General features: G+C 44.5%; 1 protein-coding gene across 1 annotated transcript in view; it reads left to right on the forward strand.

Annotated features, from left to right (window-relative positions):
- Nucleotides 1-9060, forward strand: part of LOC134984359 (gastrula zinc finger protein XlCGF48.2-like) — a 36710-nt gene extending 27650 nt beyond the window's left edge. Inside the window, exon 7 of the mRNA XM_063949956.1 lies at nucleotides 4386-9060. Coding sequence (XP_063806026.1) covers nucleotides 4386-5548 — 1163 coding nt within the window. The 3' untranslated portion in view covers nucleotides 5549-9060. The remainder of the gene's footprint in view (nucleotides 1-4385) is intronic.
- The last annotated feature ends 16615 nt before the right edge of the window (nucleotides 9061-25675 follow it).

Here is a 25675-nt window from a genome sequence, read left to right on the forward strand (position 1 = left end):
CCATTAATATATAATCCTGTAATCTCCAAGGTGGTAAAGGAGGAGTAGCGGGAAAAGGCGACCAGGACCCTATCAGAGGGGTGTGATCAGACCATGTTGTTTGAAAAATTCAAATGACCAGGTTCTGGGATACAATGTGATAAATATGGAGACTGACACAGGACATATTATAAAGGATAAGCATTTATTTCTCTAAGTTACAACAATGAGAACCTGCAAATAACAAGTTATACTCAGTTACAGTAATAAGAAGAACAAATTAGAATACTCCGCTCTTATCTCAGATGTTTCATGATCTGTCCCAGATGATGGTCATCGATTACGTAGTTTAAACAATATAGTTCAGTCGCCCTCAGGGTCCCTCTTTAATAACCCTGTCTGAATTTATTAAACTGAGGTGGGTTTATAGAAGTCTATATCCGCTGCAGACAGAACTAGCTTCAATCAGAACTAACCTGCTATGTGTAAGTCTCTAGGCTTTATACCCTGCAAGGATACGCTAACATTGTCTTACCAGATATTACATTCATGGTCTGTGATGCTGGGTGCAGTAGTCATTCAGTATAACATCATTCATCTTATCATGGACAACTGTCTCCTTTCACCTACTTATGAATACAATACCCCAAACATCTTACTGGACCGTTTCCATCTGAGATGCTGATAATAGGAAGATATATTTATTATAAGCATCCAGCCTAAAAGTTGTGTATATTCTTTCCACTCACTATGTCCTTCACACTAGGTCAAAGGTCAAATTCAGCTAATAAATGGGGGCATGAGGAAGCTACGGAACGGGCGACATTACTGGTCTGTTCATCAGTAGTGGAGGGTCTATCAAGATGAGGGTCTGGAGCAAGAATAAAATTTCCCATAAGGAGAAGTGCAATTTCTGGTAGCTTTTGCAAAGAAATATTTAAGAAATCGGGGCTGTCTGGCATGAGGGGCATAGAGAGAAGTGAGGGTGACATATTTATTATGAATCTTCCCAACAAGAATCCAATATCTACCATTGCAATCCACCCACTTGCTTTCCAGATGAATGGGGCAGGATCTATTAGAAAGGATGGCTACACCACAGGAGATATAGCATGTTGGGTAGTTATTGGTAAACTGAGGGTAAGACTGCAATGGAACATGTGATTCCTGAATGTCTACCACCGCCTCCTTCTGGTCAGTGAAATATGTTATTGCAAGACATCTCTTACTGGGAGAATTAAGACCGTTTACATTAAGACTTAAAAACTTCACCATGATAGGGATCAGATCATGGTATGAAACATCTAAGATCATCTGTATAAAGTCCAATAGAGTCTGTAGGACGTGTGCATACTTCAAACTATCAAATAACCCAAAAAATTAAATAGGGAACAAATATGGGAGACAAACAGAAATAGTGTCCATAAAGGAGCTAGAGATTCCGTCACTAGGGTACCGTGACAGAAAGGTAGAAAAAGGTGGCGGTCGGGCCTAAAAGGAAAACCCACCGACTACCCCAAGTAGCCATACGAGAGTGCAAAATCTAGTCATCATAGTAACAATTGTACAAAGAAATATCAAATCTCAATGTATCCAAAGAAGGTAAAGGCTAAGAACATGGCCAGATATCCAATTTAGGTACTACCAACACAGGTATAAGGGCAACAGGATGTTAGACGGATCAGTCATGCTTTGCCTGAACAACCAAATATTCTAGAAAGGTATTATGAAACATAACAGTGGAAAGATTATCAGACCATATAGCAATTAAGTAGGTCAGGAAATAAAGATAAAAAGATACGTTTTTAAACCTATAACGAGTAAATAAATCTGGGCCAAATAGAGATCCATGCCCAGTAACTTAGTCCCAGTTGGCACATGTTACAGTAGGAAACAAACTCTGAGTGTCTCTAACAGTCTTACTCCTTTATCATATTACTTAGACACTGAAGACAACTCCTCCGGGATTGGTTTAGGTGAAGTGTCAAGAAGGACTGTCAACACGAATGTTCCACTTTTTCAGAATAGCAGGGCCATCCTCGGGTGAAGGTATCACTGTGAAGGCGCTATTTCACATTACAATAAGCTTAGTAGGAAAACCCTATTTGTATTGTACAGTTCCTTGTGTGGAATAGAAGCCTTTGGGCCAGCGTCACAGGAGAAATATCCGAAAATATCTGCAGATTATCCAGGCACTCAGCTGTGGATGAGGAAGACAAAGCAGCCTGTAGAATGCATTCCTTAATATGAAAAAGTGGACCCTGAGCAGAGTGTCCCTCGGTGCTTGGATAGGGGCCTGTTTTGACTTTGGGAGTCTGGATCCTATTAATAAGAAGGTCCGCGGCAGAAGCCTTCGGTGAAAGTTTCTGAAAAGAGGACCGTGGCATAATCATAAATCTTAGCATTTGTAACAGAATCCGGAACGCCCATTATTCTGATATTATTTCTCCGAGACCTGTCTTCTAAATCAATGACTTTATCACGAATAGAGACCGGGTCTTCCTGAAGGGTGTCATGTGCTGAAATCAGATCTTTGTGAGACACAACAATCTCTTTCATCTCAGTCTGTACGTGTGCCAATCTCACGGATATCTGACCTCAAAGCTTGAATATTAGAGTTCAGTTTTGAGGTTATTTCAGTCCTTAAATGTAGATAACATAGAATGTATAGAGCATAAAGTAACAGAACTATCTAGAGTGTCTTAAGACATCTTGAGCCATTACTGCTGGGCTGTGCAAGAAGAAGCAGATGATGATATAGCAGTCTCAGAAGGACCACCTGAATTTGAGGTACCAAAGAGATGGACAGGTGGGGGTGATTTGGTACCTTTTTAACCTTTTTTGAAAGCATGGTATACCAGCTCCAAAGAGACTAACATTTCAGAGATAGGAAAATTCAAACAATCTATAAATAAAAGGAGCAGTAGTACGCTGTCAGGAGGTTACATCAAGATGACTCCGTTCAAAATGACTTTCTTAGTCGTGGTGACAGGGGTATCTGAGCCAAAATTTCAAGTAAACATGATGTAATGCAACTCAAATAACACAGTAATGACCGAGAAATTCCACTAGAGGTCAGCGTGATCACAGACGTGAAGTACTCAGCACAGAGAGACAGAAATGGCAAAATATATTCAGTGGATAAATCCACAAAATAATATACTGTGAGGTTGTAATCAGAGTGTAACGAGCTGTACTCAGACGATACTTGATACTGGGCTCTGCATGTAGATTGAGAGGAAGTAGATTATAGTGGTACCATATAAATAGAAGGTAGTTTCACCTCCATGCAAATGCCTCAATTTAGTGTAGTGACCCCGGTCCAGCCATCAGGTAGCAGCTTATATCAATTTTAAACCTTATTGAAGGCAAAGTATGCGATGGTTGGGCACCATGATCCAAAATGGCAGCCATGTCACTTCCCAATATCTCTGCCGGGTTCCGGTGACTGTGGGCAGCCTGTTCTGTCCCCAGCAGTAGCGGGAGAGCATTTGCTCCCACCTAAGGCAAAAGCGACTCCAAGTCAGGTGGATAGAGCATGCAGGAAACACTGGGCACACTTAGCCCCAGAATTCAGCCCATGGCTTCAGCGGCGTCGCTAGGCTGCGGCAGTGAACAGTGACTGGAGTGTGCAGAGCAATCAGCTTTAGGGCAGGAGGAGTGGGGGACTTAATAGATTGGGTCTTGGTCCCAGCGGCGGCTGAGGGCTATCAGGTAGGGTAGATAAGAAGCCACTTAGTGAGGAGAGCTCCAGAAAGCACGTCTGGATGGACCACACTCCTCTTATTTATTAGTTTATATACTAACAGGGGTGACAGGTGTGGTACAGCCCTACAAAGGCAGATCCAATCTCTTTCTCATCAGACTCTGCTGTCTTCCCTGCACTCTCACTCAGATGTTCACTGCTGCCAGTAGCACACGTATGAGAAGCAGAAGTATGGCGGCAGCTGTATAGATTCTGATATGTAATTCTCTGTGTCATACTTACCATACACACATCATCCTTATTACTATTGAGAGAATAGATGTAAGACACTGATGATGGGGGTGTAAAAGTGAATTATAACCTAGCAGATGATGATTACAGGGTATTATATAGTGTATTGCATGTAAAATACCTTGTTCCACACCTACTCTGCTGTAGCAATATACCTTATATAAGGATGAGTAACACATGTACAGGCTTACCAGCGTATGAGCACACACATAAAGGAATGCTACCTTACCAATGCTTCCAGGAGTAACATTAGGAGACATTATTATAAAGCCTTCATTAAAAGTTATGTTTTATTATACACACACATTTACAATTAACTGTCCCAGAGAGTCGTCTTCTCCTATTGTTTACAAGATTAATATTGTTACAGAAAATGTCACATTTCCATAATGTATTTTATTTCCAGCAGATGGACACACAAGCAGGAACATCTCAGAAGGACATCTAATGTTATCCCCGGATTGTGACATAAAAGATAATGACAGTAGACAGGATTCTCCGGGAGATAACCCCATTACCCCAATTATACATCCAACTATATCAGCTGATCCCTCTGATCCTGGGAAATGTTCTCCTGATCACTCTGATATTGGTGCATCTGTTACAGCTCTGAGAGTAGATACAGTGTTTCCCTGTTCTGTAGATGCCAAATGTTTTACACAGAACACAAAGCTTATTAACCAACAGACAGGTAAGGCAGGTGAGAGGCCACTGATATGCTCTGAGTGTGGGAAATGTTTTACGCACAAATCACATCTTGTTATACATCAGAAACGTCACACAGGCGAGAAGCCAATTTCTTGTTCTGAGTGTGGGAAATGTTTTGCGCAGAAATCACATCTTGTTATACACCAGAGAAGTCACACAGGTGAGAAGCCATTTTTCTGCTCTGAGTGTGGGAAATGTTTTGCACGGAAATCAGATCTTGTTAGACATCAGAGAAGTCATACAGGTGAGAATCCATTTTCTTGCTCTGAGTGTGGGAAATGTTTTGCACTCAAATCAGATCTTGTTAGACATCAGAGAAGTCACACAGGTGAGAAGCCATTTTCTTGCTCTGAGTGTGGGAAATGTTTTGCACGGAAATCAGATCTTGTTATACATCAGAGAAGTCACACAGGTGAGAATCCATTTCCATGTTCTGAGTGTGGGAAATGTTTTACAATCAAATCAGATCTTGTTAGACATCAGAGAAGTCACACAGGTGAGAAGCCATTTTCTTGCTCTGAGTGTGGGAAATTTTTTGCACAGAAATCAAATCTTATTAATCATGAGAGAAGTCACACAGGTGAGAGGCCATTTTCTTGCACTGAGTGTGGGAAATGTTTTGCACGGAAATCAGTTCTTTTAAGACATCAGCAAACTCACACAGGTGAGAAGCCATTTTCTTGCACTGAGTGTGGGAAATGTTTTGCACAGAAATCACATCTTATTCATCATGAGAGAAGTCACACAGGTGAGAAGCCATTTTCTTGCTCTGAGTGTGGGAAATGTTTTGCACAGAAATCACATCTTATTCATCATGAGAGAAGTCACACAGGTGAGAAGCCATTTTCTTGCTCTGAGAAATAAATCATCTCATGTTGCACACAATAGACATCACTCATAATAAACTTACCTGACCCTTGCCTGGAAACGTCCATGTATGAAGGTATGGGAGATACCTGCTGCAGTCCCTTCTACTTACATTTGGGAGGTACGGTTGTTTTGTGGGAAGTACAGCAAATAGTAAATGATACATTGGCTCCATAACGTCTCGCTGACCCTCTGATTTTTACAAAGGCATGTTACACAAAATGACATTTGCATTAACAACCATTAATTAAACAAAAACACAACGCAATTTTTCCCCAAAAAACTTTATCTATAAAAAAAATATATTAAAAAATTGCCAATTCTGGTCTTCCTTCATTGACTCTATCAGGAGAACAAGAGCCTTTTTTGCAAGGACTGTGCCAACAGTAGCCAGTAGAGGAATCAGGCGTATCCCACAGAATATCTTTGCTACCACCATACATTGGGGAGAGAAGATAAAGTGCAGATTTCTGAACATTGCTTTTAGAAAGAACTTAAGAAGTGCATAGATCACAATGATCACAAGTCCGGGACAATGAGGTCAAGAAACCAACGCTGGGGTACTAATCACCTCAATACAGGACACTTGGAGCAAGAGACTAGGGTAAGGGCAACAACAATTTTTGAAACAACTAAAAAACCAGTTTGAAAAAAATCTAATAATTTAAAAAATGAGTATCGTCCAGTACAGAGGACTGTGTACTCAGCATGTCTAAGTACGTACCACTGGACGACGCGCTGGAGTGGGAGGAGGGGGTGGGCTGTGTGGGTCCTGGCTGAAAACAGCTCGATTGTTGAGGGTTTCCTGGTGCATACTGCATGGGTTGGTGATGTGGGTAGGTGGGTGGGGTCACATTTGGGGGACAGCATCTGGCAGGTGGTGTTATCTCACATGCCTTGACAAGACACTCATCATTTGCATGTCAGATAGCATCAAGTACCAGATGCTTGTAGATCTTCTTTTGACCCTCATTCATCAGTCGCATCTCCGCCGCGATGTAATTGCCAAGTTTGCTCCAGTCCAGGGCCCTATTAAGAACCTCCTCAACGTGAGTAAACAACTGTTGTGATCTGGGCGGGGCAGAAGTTGGTTTCCAGATGAACTCCGCTGTTTCAGGGGTCGTGGCTGTGGGGTTGGGTTGTCCACTTCAGTTGCCTCACTCATGGTAGACTCCACTTCCAACTCCGGTGTAATATCCTGCAATATAAAACAAAACTGAACTCCATGTAAAAATGTGTGTGTACAATACAATACAAATGTGTGTGTATTTACCAGATCCAGACTCTCCGATGTCTCCTCTTCCACAAGAGTGGGAGAATCCGGATCCAGATTACACTGTGACCTTATCCTTGGCTCTTGCTCCAAAGTGATTTTCATGAGGTCATAAAACCACAGCGTTGGCTTGTAAACCTCATCCGTCCCGTCTCCTGAACGTTGTGAATACATGTACTTCTTGTGCTCCTATAAAAACACTGTTAGCTGTTCCTGTCTCTATTGTATCTGATCAGCTGGTCATATGCCCGATTCCTCTGTGTCCTGTTGGCATAGTCCACGCTTATCACACGGCACAGGAACTCGTTCTCGTGATACAATTCAATGAATTCAGACCAGAATTTGTGATTTTCCTCTGCTGACACATCTGTGGGAAAAATATTATACACAATTTATCTACAAAGTACAAGTGTAATGTACACACCTATGTCATACAACCTGTATAGTAACGCACAAATAGCAACTTCATTTATGAGCACCCAGCTGAAAATAGAAACCCATCTCCAGCACCGTTACACATTATTACACACTGTTATGCCCATTACATCTAATGCTACACACCGTAATGCTCATTACACATTATTACACACCGTAATGCCCATTACACCTAATGCTACACACTGTTATGCCCATTACACATTATTACACACCGTAATGCCCATTACACCTAATGCTACACACCGTTATGCCCATTACACATTATTATACATCCGTTACACATTATTACACAGTGTAATGCCCATTACACATTATTATACATCCGTTACACATTATTACACAGCGTAATGCCCATTGCACATTATTACACAGTGTAATGCCCATTGCACAGTATTACACATCCGTAATACCATTAACATATTATGCTGCAAACCGTTATGCCCATTACACATTATTACACACCTATGCCCATTATACATTATTATTATTGCGCTACTTGTAATCGGTCTACCTCATTCAGTGGGATAACAGCAGATGTCATTTTTTTTTTTACATTTTTTTTTTTTCAATTTACATGAACAAAATAAGACATAAAAGACAAAGTCATATTAGAAAAATTTAGCACGACCGACACATGATTTACATCTAGCATAGAAATTTCCAAAATAAAGGGAAAACATCTTTTCCAGAAGTGTGTTGTATATAGCAATAAGCTCTCATTAGGGGTTAAACTAAATAGGCATAGTGATACTGTATTTTTCAGCCGGCAGTACGCCTTTGACGTATTTATCGTACAGATTCTGTATAACAGTAAAAATATATAGACAAACTAACAAAGAACATAAGAAGGAAAGAAAGAAAGAATAGAGAGGGGGGATTTGAGGGGGTTGGATGAGGGGTAGTTTGGGGTTTGTCTCCTAAATCTGCCAGGATCCATCGATATATCGTAACTGACTTAACTTCAAACTATTCAGCAATTGTATTGATTCAGTAAATACTTAAAGGGGGAGCAGCTATCCACCTAAACATCTCAGAAATACTTGTGACCTATAGCTAAGGTTATCTAGACGTATCTAGGGAGACATAGATGTGGGCTTGCATCTCCATTGTTTCAGCAAATACTTAAAGGGGGAGCAGCTATCCACCTGAAACATCTCAGAAATACTTGTGACCTATAGCTAAGGTTATCTAGACGTATCTAGGGAGACATAGATGTAGGCTTGCATCTCTATTGATTTTGATGAAATGAAAACTCCCCACTTCCGGAGAAAGTTCAAATCTTTCTCCGGGTTGTCTTGAGTCGTCTCATATCGATCATAATACATATACCTCATAAGGAGATCATCTACCTCTCTCAGTGATGGAGTGTGACTAGAGATCCAAGAATTCATAATCACTTTTTTTGCCACTGTCACAAGGTTCATCAGAAAAGGAATCGAGAGTTAGACACCCCCAATTTCCAATTGTCAAATGATCGAAAAGTAGGGGACTAGGGTCCAAATTTACATGTAGTGCTAGAGTGGAGTTTATATAAGAAACTACTTTATACCAAAACTTTTTAATTTTTCTGCAGTTCCATATATTATGAAATATTGTCGCTGAGGGAGCACCACACTTTGGACATCGTCCAGATACGTCCTCCATGTAGTGCTTTCTCTGACCTTGGGCCACATATGCTCTAAAAAGCATTTTGACATGAACCTCCTGTAAGACGGAGGCTCTTAGTGTCCTAAGGGTTCTGTCATAATATTTAAATAAGGTATTGTCCTTTAATAAAGATGGTATATCCTTAAACCAGGGCTTCCGAAAATGATCAATTCATTTGGGTGTGTTGGTTTTCATTAGTATCCCATACAGTATTCTGGTTTTATACTTTTTTTCTGAAAACCTAGAGAGGACATGGTTTAAAGGGTCTAAAGTCAATTCTGTCACAGAGCTAGAGGGTATAGACATGGTGAATTGTGTGACTTGCATCAGGGAAAATAGGCTACTACTATGAAGATTAAATTCACATTGTAAAACCCTATAAGATTTTATATTACCTCCAGGGTCAAACACTTGCGATACGTCTCGAAGCTCCTTCGAGCTCAGTCTCAAACAGGCCAAGTTCTCCATTCCTGGTGTAAAGGAGGGGTTACCCCAAATGGGTATCCACTCCCTTCTGGTCGTATTTCTATGCAATGTGACGTTCACTGCGCCCCATGCTTCATCTATAGCAGGTTAGTACTAATATGTTTAGGAAGAAGACGTCTCTGGGTAAGTAGAAGAGCTCCCGGAGAGTATGGATAAAAGTAACCTCGTTCTAGTTCATAATCCGTGAACAAGCTACCCTCTGTCAGCCAATCTAGTGCGAATCTAACTAAAAGTGCTCTGGAGTAATGCGGAAGATCCAGTAAGCCCAATCCTCCATTTGATTTTGGGCATCTCATTTTCCATGAGGCAATTCTAGGTTTCTTAGATTTCCAAATACATTTGGAGCAAATCTTATCAATATGTTTAATGTCTTTCTTAGTCAATTTAAGTGGCAGCATTTGCATTGGGTACATCAGTTTGGGTAGGAGAATAGACTTGACCACCTCCAACCTGCCTAACAATGAAAAGGTAAATCGTGCCACTGTTCCAAAGATTTTTCCATTTTTGAAATGACGGAGCTAAAAGTCAAAGTATATATCACAGCTAAATTGTTAGATATGAGGATACATATGGAGAAAGAGAGAGAGGCTGTATTGTCGATGCACAAAGAAGGGAGTAACCTGGTTGTCACACCCGTCTGAAAAATTCCTAAAATATAACTTTTATTCATATAAGGTTTAAAATAGTGTGACAATAACTAACACACAAACTATGAGTGTAGACGAAACATAGAGGTTAAAATCAAGACATATACAACATATACCACAAGTGCAATAAAGATAATAAATGTAATTAAAGATTAAAAGTGTATCCGCATATTTGTTCCTATGTCCTATTATCTATTATTGCTCTTAATTGTACACCAGTCTGATAATTCTTGTCAACATTTAATCTATATATATATATATATATATATATATATATATGACTAGTTATTAATACGTGCAGTGTCGGGATTATCTCGCTCTTATGATTACGTTATAGCTGCTGATCTAATCCCACTAGCATGTACATTATGTGATGCAGATATGTACCATATCAATCATACAGGAAGATCACTCTGTTTTTTCCAATCTCAATGGGGTTCTTTAATGTCGGATATGTAGATCTTATTCAATCACATTCGTTCTCATATCAGGTTATGTTCTTTGTTATATGTCATCAATGGTAAATAGTGTAAATAAAGCATGCAGGTATTATTCTTCTGCCTGGGAATTGGCACATTGTTAGGCGCCGGGGTCCGCTCGGCCGTGCGGCCCGGCGCCTAGCAACCAGGGACGCCGTGCGCGTTCAGCCGCCGGCTCCCTGGCAACGCTAAGACGCCGGGCGCACGGAGCCGCCTCTGGCCTTAGCAACGGGGACGCCACGTGCAGCCGCGTTCCCCGTTGCTGGGGCTATCCTCATTACCCTGATTATGTGCTGGCCGTGCAGCATGCAAGCTGCACGGCATTTCTATTTGATTGTCCTGTCTGGATCTTGATTGGAGGGTGCCTGAATAAAGGCACCCTCAGGACTTCTTACAGACGCCGGTGATAGCTTCCTGTTTGCCTGTGTCTGCTGCAGAGAGTTCCCAGTCCCGGTCTATTTGGTTGTTCCTGACCTCGGAGATCCTGTACTCGGAAGTTTACTATCTGTTCCTGGAGTCTGACCGAGCACCTTTAACATCTGGTGGTGTTCGTGAGTCGCGGCGCAGCCGTGTGTTGCGGCTTGTCCGCTTACTATTTATTATTTTGTTTAATTGTGTTCTGGAGCTTTTGCGGAGGATTCCGCTTCCACAGATCCACTCTGGTGTCCTGCGGTGCCGGATAGGAGTGTCGGATCAGTGGATCTTTGGTTGTCCTTTTCCCTGGCGGCTAGTCCGCACATACCTTTTGATTTAGTTAGTTAGCTTGTAACCCCTGGCCTGGTTGCTTAGTCAGAGGGCCCCTTGTTATCACCCTGTCTCGGACTTCCCCTTGTCTCCCATTAAGACCTGCGGGGGCATCGGGGTTGGGCAGACATAATCCGCCCTTCGAACGCGGCTGCCATGGGCTCAAGCAACCATAGTCTCGCAGGGGATTTCTGATAACACGGGCGAGACAACGGAGTTAGGGTGCCAGGGGTTACTAGGCTATCCAGCTCCCACAACCAGCTTATTTTCCTGTACTCAGATCCCTGCCATAAGATCTCCTTCGGTCTGGAGTACAGGAATCATAACATTATCACCGGCCACAAAAGAAAAGATTTAACTTACAGTAAATTTTTTCACTTTTTAGTTGGGAGATTTTTGTCGGCCTTATGAATCCCACCGGTGTTGGGCCAAACCCTGGCCAGCTTCTTGTTAGTCAGATTCAGGAACTTACTCAGATGGTTCAGGATCTGTCCCTCCGGGTGAGGTCACAGGAAGATCTGTTACGGACTTCCCCGAGGGTCATCCCTGAACCAAAAATGCATCTGCCTGACCGTTTTTCTGGGGATAGAAAACAGTTTTTTAATTTTAAAGAATCTTGCAAACTGTATTTTCGTTTAAGACCAGTTACCTCAGGTACAGAGGCTCAGCGGGTTGGGATTATTATTTCTCTACTTCAGGGGGATCCTCAGACCTGGGCTTTTGGTTTAAAGACAGACGATCCGGCCTTATCGTCTGTAGACGCCTTTTTAAAATCTTTAGGGCTATTGTATGACGACCCTGATAGAGAGGCGTCCGCAGAAAGTCAGTTGCGTGCTCTTAAACAGGGTAGGAATCCTGCAGAGAATTATTGTACGGAGTTTCGCCGTTGGTCGAACGACTGTGGCTGGAATGACCCAGCCCTGCGCAGTCAGTTTCGCCTCGGCTTATCTGAAGCTATAAAAGACAGTCTCCTCCAGTATCCCGCTCCTGAGACCCTTGATAACCTCATGGAGCTATCTATTAAAATAGATCGTCGGCTCAGAGAGCGGAGGGCTGAAAAAGGGGCGTCTGTCGGGTCCTCTCCCTGGGTTCCTTCCATTCCTGTAGACATAGAGGAGCCTATGCAGATTGGTCACTCCAAATTGTCTCCGGAAGAAAGAACCAGGAGGCAAAATTATGGTCTGTGTTTATACTGCGGAGGTAAGGGACATTTTGCCCGTAGTTGTCCAAACAAGTTGGGAAACTCCCTGACCAAGTGAGTTGTGAGGGAGTTCACTTTGGTCTGCAGCTCATCTCCTCAAATAATTCACTGTTGGTTCCTGCTAAAGTTTCCTATGGCAGCCTCTGTTCCTCGGTCTCTGCTTTTGTGGACAGTGGAGCTGCAGGAAACTTTATGGATTTAACATGGGCCAAGGCCTTAGGTATTCCTCAGCTAACCTTGGGTAGGTGTATCACCATGCATGGTTTAGATGGGAGTCCTTTATCCAATGGGGTTATTTCTCTATGTACACCTCCTGTTTTGCTCTCGGTGGGAGCTCTGCATTCTGAAAAAATTGAGTTTTTCCTTACCCATTGTCCAGCAGTTCCTGTGGTTCTGGGTCATCCTTGGCTGGCCTTTCATAATCGCATCATTGATTGGCAGTCTGGGGAGATCCTACAATGGGGTACCATCTGTGATAAAGAATGTATTACGCTTCCTATCCGAGTAGCTGCCGCCAGTTCCGCACATATTCCTGGGGAATACCAGGATTTCGTTGACGTGTTTTCCAAGGGCAATGCGGATATTTTGCCTCCCCATAGGCCTTATGATTGTGCCATTGAGTTAATTCCTGGTGCCACGTTGCCTAAAGGAAGGTTATATGCATTGTCTGGTCCTGAGACTGTGGCCATGAATGAGTATGTGAAAGAAAGCCTTGGGAAAGGGTTTATCAGGCCATCTAAATCCCCTTTAAGTGCAGGTTTTTTCTTCGTAGAGAAGAAGGATGGTTCACTCAGACCCTGCATTGACTTTAGAGCTTTGAATAAAATCTCAGTAAAGAATACTTACCCTCTGCCGCTGATCTCTGTCCTCTTTGATCAGCTACGTTCGGCTGTTATTTTTTCTAAAATTGATCTTAGAGGAGCATATAACCTCATCAGAATCAGGTCAGGGGATGAGTGGAAAACGGCATTTAGTACTCAGTCGGGCCACTATGAGTATCTGGTCATGCCATTCGGCCTATCTAACGCTCCGGCAGTTTTCCAGGATCTCATTAATGATGTGCTCCGTGAGTTTCTGGGAAGATTCGTCGTGGTCTATTTAGACGATATTTTGATATATTCTGACTCCGTGGAACAACATGTTACCCAGGTGCGTCAGGTGCTAAAGAGATTACGTGAAAATCACTTATATGCTAAGCTGGAGAAGTGTGAATTTCATGTCACGGAAGTATCCTTTTTAGGGTACATTATTTCCCCTCGGGGATTCCGAATGGAACCAAAAAAGCTCCAAGCCATCCTTAGTTGGGCGCAACCCACCAATTTAAAAGCAATTCAGCGCTTTTTAGGGTTTGCAAACTACTATAGAAGATTTATTCACTCTTTCTCTGACCTAGTTGCTCCCATTGTGGCACTTACTAAGAAGGGAGCAGATCCTACCAATTGGTCATGTGAAGCGGAGTTATCTTTTCAGGCCTTAAAACAAGCCTTTGTCTCAGCCCCTGTCCTTAGACATCCCAACCCAGAATTACCTTTCATTGTTGAGGTGGATGCCTCGGAGGTTGGAGTAGGGGCTATCCTTTCTCAGAAGGATCCAGATTCCCTTGAGTTACATCCTTGTGCCTTTATGTCCAGGAAATTCTCATCTGCAGAATCCAACTACGATGTTGGTAACCGGGAATTGCTGGCTATTAAATGGGCTTTCGAGGAGTGGAGACATTGGCTTGAAGGAGCTACCCACACCATTTCAGTTTTGACTGATCACAAAAATCTTCAATACATTGAATCGGCTAAACGACTGAATGCCCGACAGGCTCGTTGGGCTTTATTTTTTACTCGTTTCAAATTCATTATCACCTTCAGACCAGGTTCCAAGAATACCAAGGCAGATGCCCTGTCACGCAGTTTCCTTCCGGTTCAAGACAACAGTCCTGTTACTCCCATACTTCCGCCTTCAGTCATTCAGGCAGGTCTCACACAGGATGTATTTTCCCAATTAAAGTTGCTTCAACATCAAGCTCCGGGAAATACTCCTGATGGTCGTCTTTTTGTTCCTGAGTTTTTGAGAGCAACTGTTTTGGCGGAATTTCATGATAGCAAAGTTGCAGGGCATCCGGGAATCGCTAAGACTTTGGAATTAGTATCCCGCTCAGTATGGTGGCCTGGTCTTTCCAAAGACATTAAAGAGTTTGTTTTTTCGTGTCAGGTCTGTGCACAGCATAAAGTTCCCCGTTCTTTGCCTATTGGTCAACTTATGCCCTTGAAAGTTCATCTTAGGCCATGGTCGCATATCTCCATGGATTTTGTGGTGGATCTCCCTCTGTCAGCCGGATGTCGAGTCATATGGGTGGTAGTGGACCGTTTTAGCAAGATGGCCCATTTTATTGCTCTTCCCCGATTGCCATCTGCCCAGGGATTGGCAGTCGTGTTCCTCCGTCATGTTTTCAGACTCCATGGGTTACCCACTGATATTGTTTCTGACAGGGGTCCACAATTCATTGCGCAATTTTGGAAGTCTTTTTGTGCTTCGTTAAAGATGAAATTATCATTAACCTCCGGCTATCATCCACAATCCAATGGACAGACTGAGCGAGTTAACCAATCTCTAAAACAATATTTGCGTCTGTACTCGGCCAAACTCCAAAATGACTGGTCTGAGTTTCTTCCATTGGCGGAGTTTGCTTATAATAATGCCTGTCATTCCTCCACCAATGTGTCTCCATTTTTAGCAGTTTTTGGTTTCCACCCCAGAGCTAATTCATTTTTTCAACATTCCTCTGTCTCCTCTCTGGCCCTGACCTCTCATCTTAAACTTATTTGGAAAAAAGTGCACCTGGCTCTCAGAAAAGCAGCTTTCCGGGAAAAGAAATTTTCTGACAGGCTCCGGCGGCCGTGCACTTTTAAAGTAGGAGACAGGGTGTGGTTGTCGACTCGTAACATCAAACTTCGACAAACCTCAGCCAGATTGGGTCCTAGATTTATTGGACCATTTCTCATTATCAAAAAAGTCAATCCAGTTGCTTTCCGGTTACGTTTACCAAAAACTTTACGGATCGGAAATACCTTCCATTGCTCATTGCTTAAACCATATGTTTCGTCCAGCAGATTTCCTCGTAAAAAATCTCAGGGGAGATCACCAGTTAATGTACAGGGTCAGCAAGAGTTCTTGGTTGAGAAGGTTCTCGATTCCAAGTTGTCCCGGGGTCGGCTTTATTTTTTTGTGCATTGGAGAGGTTATGGGCCAGAGGAAAGGTCGTGGGTCCTGGATGAAGACCTTCATGCCCCAAAGCTCAAAAGGGCATTTTTTCGTGAATTTCCTCGGAAACCTGGCTTTAGGGGTTCCTTGACCCCTCCTCAAGGGGGGGGTACTGTTAGGCGCCGGGGTCCGCTCGGCCGTGCGGCCCGGCGCCTAGCAACCAGGGACGCCGTGCGCGTTCAGCCGCCGGCTCCCTGGCAACGCTAAGACGCCGGGCGCACGGAGCCGCCTCTGGCCTTAGCAACGGGGACGCCACGTGCAGCCGCGTTCCCCGTTGCTGGGGCTATCCTCATTACCCTGATTATGTGCTGGCCGTGCAGCATGCAAGCTGCACGGCATTTCTATTTGATTGTCCTGTCTGGATCTTGATTGGAGGGTGCCTGAATAAAGGCACCCTCAGGACTTCTTACAGACGCCGGTGATAGCTTCCTGTTTGCCTGTGTCTGCTGCAGAGAGTTCCCAGTCCCGGTCTATTTGGTTGTTCCTGACCTCGGAGATCCTGTACTCGGAAGTTTACTATCTGTTCCTGGAGTCTGACCGAGCACCTTTAACATCTGGTGGTGTTCGTGAGTCGCGGCGCAGCCGTGTGTTGCGGCTTGTCCGCTTACTATTTATTATTTTGTTTAATTGTGTTCTGGAGCTTTTGCGGAGGATTCCGCTTCCACAGATCCACTCTGGTGTCCTGCGGTGCCGGATAGGAGTGTCGGATCAGTGGATCTTTGGTTGTCCTTTTCCCTGGCGGCTAGTCCGCACATACCTTTTGATTTAGTTAGTTAGCTTGTAACCCCTGGCCTGGTTGCTTAGTCAGAGGGCCCCTTGTTATCACCCTGTCTCGGACTTCCCCTTGTCTCCCATTAAGACCTGCGGGGGCATCGGGTTGGGCAGACATAATCCGCCCTTCGAACGCGGCTGCCATGGGCTCAAGCAACCATAGTCTCGCAGGGGATTTCTGATAACACGGGCGAGACAACGGAGTTAGGGCGCCAGGGGTTACTAGGCTATCCAGCTCCCACAACCAGCTTATTTTCCTGTACTCAGATCCCTGCCATAAGATCTCCTTCGGTCTGGAGTACAGGAATCATAACACACATTCAATATACTGGTTAGTACTTATAGGCTTGTTATACTTCATGTCAATGCTTAGTAGAATGTAGTACAGAGGTGTGCTTGTAGCTTTAATAAGACTTTAATGAGACTCCCTATAGTCACATGAGGCATCTGTATTCAGGATCATATCTTATTCAATCAGTGGGGATGAATATCTTCCTCATTATTATACTTATAGACAATACTTAGTAGAATGTAGTACAGAGGTGTGCTTGTAGCTTTAATAAGACTTTAATGAGACTCCCTATAGTCGCATGAGGCATCTGTATTCAGGATCATATCTTATTCAGTCAGTGAGGATGAATATCTTCCTCATTATTATACTTATAGACAATACTTAGTAGAATGCAGTACAGAGGTGTGCTTGTAGCTTTAATAAGACTTTAATGAGACTCCCTGTAGTCACATGAGGCATCTGTATTCAGGATCATATCTTATTCAATCAGTGGGGATGAATATCTTCCTCACTCATTAATGTCTATATATTGAGTATTCATCAACTATGCAGGATGCTAATACGCCACTTAGGGGTGGCACCTTTGGTAATGAGGGAATAAGTATATCTAAATCGGAAAGGAAGTGTTTTCATTTTATAAATGCATCTCTCTTTGAATTTTTGAATTACGAGACCTTGCATATTGATAGATTCCTTGCTGCCCTTAGAGATATAGGCATGCCCCTTTAATTGTGTCGACTATTCTTAAATGGCACAGCCTGTCAACTGCTCTCTATAATATTCCTATATCTGTTGCACTGGTTAATGCCAAGATACTCAGTCTATTTGCACTGGTTAACTTGTATCTTGTATGTCTCTAAATGACTGCCAGGCAGCCTCGGGAATTAGCTGTGAAACAATGTTGCATTCCTGTCTATTTGTTAAATTCCAACCCTCAGAATCACTGCTGGCTTACTGACTTGAGTACACAGCACTTGTCTGCTACGTTCAGGCAATCACTGTCTATCTGTTACACTGCAGCAGAACATTTGTTAGTTAATCTGATACTGTTTGAACTAAACATTGAAAGAATTTTTTGAAAGAAAGAATTGAAAGAATCTCAACTAAACATTGAGAGAAATTAAATCCAAAATAACTGGTATAGAGTGGGCCGGGTTAGACATATAAAGGAGCATATCATCTGCAAATAGAGATACTCTAAGGTCCCTGTTACCTATCTTAATTCCTTAATATGTCAGAAGTTGTCGTATAGCAATAGCCAAAGGCTCCAGTGCTAGTATAAATAATAGAGGGGAGAGGGGGCATCCTTGACGGATGCCCCTCATTATCGGGAAGGGGTCAGAGAGTAAACTGTTACATATAAATTGTGACTTGGGCTGTGTGTAAAGAGTCTGCAGAAAACCCACAAATCTCCTAGGAATGGAGAAACGCAGCAGTACATAATACAGGTGGTCCCAGAGCACCATGCCGAATGCCTTTTCCGCATCCAAAGAGAGTATAGCCTGTGGAGCACTCGACACGGTGCCCTGAGAGCCTCCCACCGCTAACAACACCCTCCGCACACTGACCGCAGAGCTTCTCCCCTGCACAAATCCCATCTGATCCTCAGGAATAATAATATTATTATTAATAATAATAATAATATTAGGAAGAGCCAACTTCAAGCGATTTGCTAACATTTTTGTCAACATTTTGTATTCGATATTCAATAATGAAATTGGCCTATATGATCCAGGCTCAGAGGGATTCCTGCCAGGCTTAAGAAGAACCCTGATGTGCGCTGTGTTATAATGTAACGGTCCCCTGAGTCTAATATAGAATTAAAAACCAGCAGTAAAATAGGAATAATGCGGGGAGCCACGATTTTATAAAGTTCATGGGTAAATCCGTCTGGGCCCGGTGCCTTGACCATTATTATATGAGAGATTGCCGAGGCAACCTCCTCATTGGAAATCTTAGAAATTAGAGAGTCTCCCATAGAATCTGACAGTTGCGGTATAGGCAAACCCTCCCAAAATGAGGCCTCCCCAGCCTTGTGTATGTGCGGATCTGAGTACAGGGTAGTATAATAATTCCTCAGTACCTCCGCTATCTGGGCACTTGATGAGGTAGTAGACCCATCTCCCTTTTTTAAAGGGTAAATCGTTGACGGCTTACGCTGTCCGCTCAGCAGGTTGGATAGTAATTTACTAGATTTATTGGCAAATCTATGAATTTTACAGCCTTTTGTAAAAGTGTAAGACGCCTCCATTTTAATAAACAAGTTTTCAAATTGTTGTCTGGCCTTTTATAAGAGGCTTTAGTAGTAATTGAGGGGTTGGATTTATAAAATTGAGTGGAGGAATTCAGCATATCTTGCGCTTGGGTGAACTGTAAAATGGCGCTTTTTTCTGGGAAACAGTATGTGATAATATGGGACCACTGAGCGTTGCTTTAAAGGCCTGCCAATACAGCGTAGGATTTGTTAATTTTGTCCGTTATCAATATCAAAACCATCCCAAGTTCGGAACACTACCTCTTTCAGGGATTGTGACCTATTAGTGAATGAGAGACACCTCCAACGTATTGAGCTACCTCTATCAGGAGCCGCTTGGAACTCAATCCAAATAACCACATGATCTGAAATCATTATTGGTTCCATCATGTCATGACTGAGGTTTTTGTGAACCCGGTGTAGTGAAGTCTGTGCGGGCGACTGGAGGATTATGTGAATACTACCACTGACCTGGTTCTGAAATGCTGTGGACTCTGGGTTTCCTCCGGTGACTGGGAAGAGGAACCGCAGCAGAGATGGCCGAATCTAGGTTCTCCTCATGCAGGATTAGGTCGGCAGACAGGAGGCATGCTGAAGGTCTCCTGAAAGACAGAACTGGAAAGGCACTGATGAATCAGTGAAGAATACCAGGTATAATTGTGCTAACGGGGTGCTTGGAGACACTGAGGTGCTTGCGGACACTGAGGTGCTTGCGGACACTGAGGTGCTTGGAGACACTGAGGTACTGAAGCACGGAGATGCTGGAAGCACGGAGATGCTGAGGCACGAGGTGCTGGAAGCACGGAGGTACTGAGGCACGGAGGTACTGAGGCACGGAGGTGCTGGAAGCACGGAGGTACTGAGGCACGGAGGTACTGAGGCACGGAGGTGCTGAGGCACGGAGGTGCTGAGGCACGGAGGTACTGAGGCACGGAGGTGCTGGGGCACTGAGGTGCTGAGGCACGGAGGTGCTGGAAGCACGGTGGTACTGAGGTACGGAGGTACTGAGGCACGGAGGTGCTGAGGCACGGAGGTACTGAGGCACGGAGGTGCTGAGGCACGGAGGTGCTGAGGCACGGAGGTGCTGGAAGCACGGAGGTACTGAGGTACTGAGGTACTGGAAGCACGGAAGTACTGAGGCACGGAGGTACTGAGCTCTGGAGATCCCAACTACAACAGTAGTAAAACTGAAACACGACAACTGTGGTTTTAGTGGAGAACACGGAATTCTGTACTGTGCCTTTAAGACAAAACACTGCAGCTGTGCCTTTACATTGAGACTCAGGGAAATGGTGAAATCAATGGCAACACAAAAGTAAACCATACGGTAACAAGGGAACAGAGTTTCCACAGGAACTTAGGTACAAAGGTTACCTTTAGGGAGCTCAGCTTTTCAGACTCACACAAGGCTGTATGTGACACAAGGAACTGGCCCAGATTGCAACTCAGCCTCCTGATTTATACTTCCTGGTCCTTGATGATTGGTGGGCAGGATTAGGTGATGTCACTGACATGTGACTACTCTAGCCAAGGCTGTGATGTAGAATGAGGCCTAGCAGGCCAAGAGAACACTGAAGCCTGGACTTCTGCAAAACACAGGATGCTTGCTTTTAGATTACTGAATTCAGCCTCACACAGGAGATCACCACAGGTGGAGCTGATTACCTCTCAGGCAGAGAACTCAGGAATACTCATAGTGCTGACAAGCTGTTTAACTCCGTGAGTGAAAAGACACAGGATCCAGGACAGATGGCAGGGGTAAGTCACCAAATAAAAACCTACAGTCAGGATTGTGACAGTATCCCCCTCTTCAAGGGTGGACTCCGGACACCCATCTTGAATCTTAGAGGAACTTGATGAATAACTTGTACACAAGGCTTCTAAAAAGTGGAAACCAGAGGGTCCAGAACAAAACTTAAGCTGGATTCTTTAGAAGTCTTCCTGATCTTCATCTTCAGAACAGGTAGACCATCCATCATAGACAAGACTGGAATTTCCTTCATCCGAAAGGACTGAGGAATAAACTGTAGAAGGTTCCAAAGGTTTAGGACTAAATTCTTTAACTACATGTTATGCACACCAGTGCCTGCAGGAAAGTACTGGTGTCAGAACTGTTATGCACTCCAGTGTCTGCAGGAATGTACTGGTGTTTGAACTGTTATGCAAAACAAATGGACTTACAGACAAACTGGGGAATATGACATAACGTACACAGGAGGTAATAGGGTAACAAAATACACACAAAGTGAACAGAGAAGCCCAGAGGCTAAGGAACTGGGTATCTCCCTAGTATTAGAACTGCACAGATGGAAAAGCAAGATGTTGTGTTTTAATACGTAGAGAACCCGAAATGCTGTTGCTAAGGGCAACAGCAAAACCCTAAAGGGTTACCAACGGGTGTGGCAGTAAACTCCTTGGTCAGAGATGGAATGATAGACACAAGGAGAGTCTCCACAATCCTATTTCTCACTTGCAGTGCACAGGTTTTAGCTTACTGCCACTAAACTGACCCCTGACACCTAGCACAGTGAGACAGGATTAGACAGGCAAGTCTTAGAATACAGCCGCAAACTTGCTAAGTTCACAGAGTGGTAACAGAACACCAGCAAGCTAAGTGACTGACTCCAGTCTTACTGCTAGGTCTGGATTGGCAGAGTGTAATACCAAATCCCCAGGCCTATTTGCAGTAAGCAACAAACAAATACAAAGCTACACAGTACTGGCTAACTTTCATGAACTGACTAACCAACAAAGATTCAGCAGCATCTGCTTACCCTGAGAAGAGGCCTTATAAAGTAGGTGCTGTCCACGCCCCACTCAGACCTCACAGACTGTGAGCACAAAAACCAGCACCGGATCCCCTGCCATGCACAGAGCCTATAACCACTGCACAGCAAAAGACCCGAACCGGAGTATCAGCTGCGCTCAGGTTACTCCACTAGCACTTGTCTCCCGGTTGCCATGATGACGTGGCAGCACAGGGCAGGAGACCCTAACAGTACCCCCCCTCTGACGAGGGGTCAAAGAACCCCTACCACCGGGTTTATCGGGGAACTGCGAGAAGAAAGAGCGTATCAGTCTGGGGGCATGAAGATCACAACTGCGCACCCACGACCGCTCCTCCGGGCCATACCCCTTCCAGTGCACCAAAAATGACAGCCGACCCCGAACCACCTTGGAGTCAAGAATCCTTTCAACAACAAACTCCCTCTGGCCACGTATCAGAAGAGGGGAAGGTCTTCCACTGGAAGAAGGATTACTAATCGCCCGTTTTAAAAGGGAACAATGAAATGTTTTATTGATACCCAAAGAACGGGGCAGATCTAACTGAAATGCCACCGGATTGATAACCCTGGTGATCTTATAAGGGCCGATGAACCGGGGCCCTAACTTATGAGATGGCTGTCTCAACTTCAAATTCTTGGTAGACAACCAGACGAAGTCTCCTAATTTGAAGCTGCAGGGTCTTTTCCGCTTATCAAAAACCCTTTTTGTCACTAATGACACAGACACAAGGGCTTTCTTCACTTTCCTCCAAATACCTCTAAGGACCGAAACCACAGAGGAACCACCAGGCGTGGAGTCCAGGGGGTCAAAAGAATTGGCCTTAGGATGATGCCCATACACACAAAGGAAGGGAGAGATCCCTGTAGCAGAGTGAGCCGCGTTGTTATAGGCAAACTCCGCCATGGACAGATGAGCAACCCAGTCAGTCTGACACTTGGAGACATAACACCTGAGGAACTGCTCCAAGGACTGGTTCACCCTTTCAGTCTGCCCATTAGACTGCGGATGGTAGCCAGACGACAAGCTGACAGAAATCTGGAGATCGGAACAAAATGCCCTCCAGAATTTGGCCACAAACTGGGATCCGCGGTCAGAGACCACATCAAGTGGCAACCCGTGGAGACGCACAACATGCAGCATAAATAATTCAGACAGGCGTCTGGCTGATGGCAGCCCAACCAGTGGAACGAAGTGCGCCATCTTCGAAAACCTGTCAACGACAACCCAGATGGCTGTCATCCCCGAGGATTTGGGCAAGTCCACCACAAAATCCATTGAAATGTGGGTCCATGGCTTAGATGGGATAGAGAGTGGATGTAATGGGCCAACAGGAACCCCTCTAGGAGTCTTATTTCGGGCACAGATGTCACATGCCCGAACCCACTGATCCACATCCTTAGCCACCGAGGGCCACCACACCGCCCTAGATAGCAACTCCCGAGTTCTGGCAATACCCGGGTGACCTGCCGACTTCTTGGCATGGAATTCCAGGAACACTCGCTGTCTTAACCTAGGAGGCACAAACAAAAGACCTACCGGAAGGTCTGGAGGAGCCTGCTCCTGTGCTCTAAGGACTAATGATAATAGGTCCTGGGTAATGCCCACTTTAATACATGATGGGGAAACAATGGGCAACGGCTCCTCGGTGGTCTCCTGGATTGGAGCAAAACTCCGCGAGAGCGCATCAGCCTTGATGTTTTTTGACCCAGGGCGATATGTTATCAAAAAATTAAAGCGAGCAAAAAACAAAGCCCATCGTGCCTGCCTGGCATTGAGACGCTTCGCTGACTCTAAATATGCCAGATTCTTATGGTCAGTGAGAATTGAGACCACAAACTTAGCCCCCTCAAGCCAGTGTCTCCACTCCTCGAGTGCATCCTTAATAGCCAACAATTCCCGGTTACCCACGTCATAATTCATCTCGGCAGGCGAAAATTTACGGGAAAAGTAAGCACAGGGATGAAGGCGATTATCAGACACTCCCATCTGAGAAAGCACTGCCCCAATACCCATCTCAGAGGCATCCACCTCCACCACAAAAGGACGCTCTGGATCTGGGTGTCGCAGCACCTTGGCCGAAACAAATGCCCTTTTGAGACGGGCAAAAGCCGCTTTAGCCTCACAAGACCAGTGAGCAACATCCGCCCCTTTCTTAGTGAGTGCCACCAAGGGCGCCACTATAGACGAAAATCCAGCGATAAATCGTCTATAAAAATTCGCAAAGCCCAGGAAACGCTGAAGCGCCTTCAAACTAGTGGGCTGCACCCAATCCAGGACTGCCTGTACCTTGGAACCCTCCATTTGGAAACCTTCTGGGGAGATAATATATCCTAGAAATGCGATTTGCTGAACTTCAAATTCGCACTTCTCCAGCTTCGCCCCAAGCCGGTGGTCTCTGAGTTTCTGGAGGACTAAGCGTACATGCTTCCGATGTTCCTCCAGGGAATGGGAGAAGATTAGGATGTCATCTAAGTATACAACTAAGAATCTATCCAAATATTCCCTGAGCACATCATTCATGAAATCCTGGAAGACTGCCGGGGCATTACAGAGCCCAAAAGGCATCACCAAATATTCATAATGCCCTGAGTGGGTATTAAAGGCAGTCTTCCATTCATCCCCCTCTCTTATTCGGATTAGATTGTACGCACCGCGTAGGTCAATCTTAGAAAAAATGGTGGCAGTACGAAGCTGGTCAAACAAGACCGAAATGAGAGGCAGTGGGTATGAGTTTTTAATCGTGATACGGTTCAATTCCCTGAAGTCGATGCAGGGTCTCAACGAACCGTCCTTTTTACCCACGAAAAAGAACCCCGACCCAACTGGAGACTGTGAAGGTCTGATAAATCCCTTAGCCAAGTTCTCCTGAATGTACTCTGCCATAGCCTGAGTCTCAGGACGTGACAGGGAGTACAACCTGCTCTTGGGAAGCTTAGCATTTGGCAACAAATCAATGGCACAGTCATAGGGGCGATGGGGAGGTAGTACCTCTGCAACTTTTTTGGAGAACACGTCCGCAAAATCTGCATAACACCCTGGCAATCCTGGCAAACTTAGCTGCGAGAGCCTGACTGGAAGGCTCAAGCAACTCCTAAAACAATCAGTACCCCAACTAAGAATCTCCCCAGAGACCCAGTCAAATTGAGGATTGTGGGCCCTTAACCAGGGTAACCCCAACACCAATGGGGCAAAAGTACAGACAGTCACATAAAAGGACAATTTTTCAGAGTGTGTGGCTCCAATAAACAAAGAAATCTGGCTAGTGCAAGAGGTAATTTTACCTTGGGATAATGGTTCCCCGTTTAACCCACATATCTCAATTTCCGATGCCAATGGTACTAAGGGAACAGAGTGTTTCAGGGCGAATTGGCGGTCCATAAAAACCCCGTCGGCCCCACTGTCCACAAAGGCCTCAGTCTTGACAGTTTGACCGAGGATCTTCAAGGTCACCGGAATGATGAAAGTCTTCTTGGGAAATTCTGACTTCGGGCCTGACAGGATATTTCCCATCACCCTCAGGCCCTGAAGTTTTCCGGCTTTTCTGGGCATGATACTACCACATGACCTTTATTCCCACAGTACAAACACAACCCCTGCTGTCTCCTCCGCGTCTTCTCACGCGAGGAGAGGCGGGTAGCCCCAATCTGCATAGGCTCCTCAGAAAATTCCTCAGAGTCTGAGGTTCCCTTGGGAAGGAAGGAAATCTCAGTCTCCCTTTCAAGCCTACGCTCTCTCAGCCGTCTATCCACCCGGATGGATAACTGCATGAGCTGATCCAAGCTATCAGGCAAGGGATATTGTACCAGTTGGTCCTTTATCTGGTTAGAAAGACCTCTTCGGTACTGGTGTCTCA

This window comes from Pseudophryne corroboree (genome assembly GCF_028390025.1).
Source record: "Pseudophryne corroboree isolate aPseCor3 chromosome 3 unlocalized genomic scaffold, aPseCor3.hap2 SUPER_3_unloc_5, whole genome shotgun sequence".
NCBI lineage: Eukaryota > Metazoa > Chordata > Amphibia > Anura > Myobatrachidae > Pseudophryne > Pseudophryne corroboree.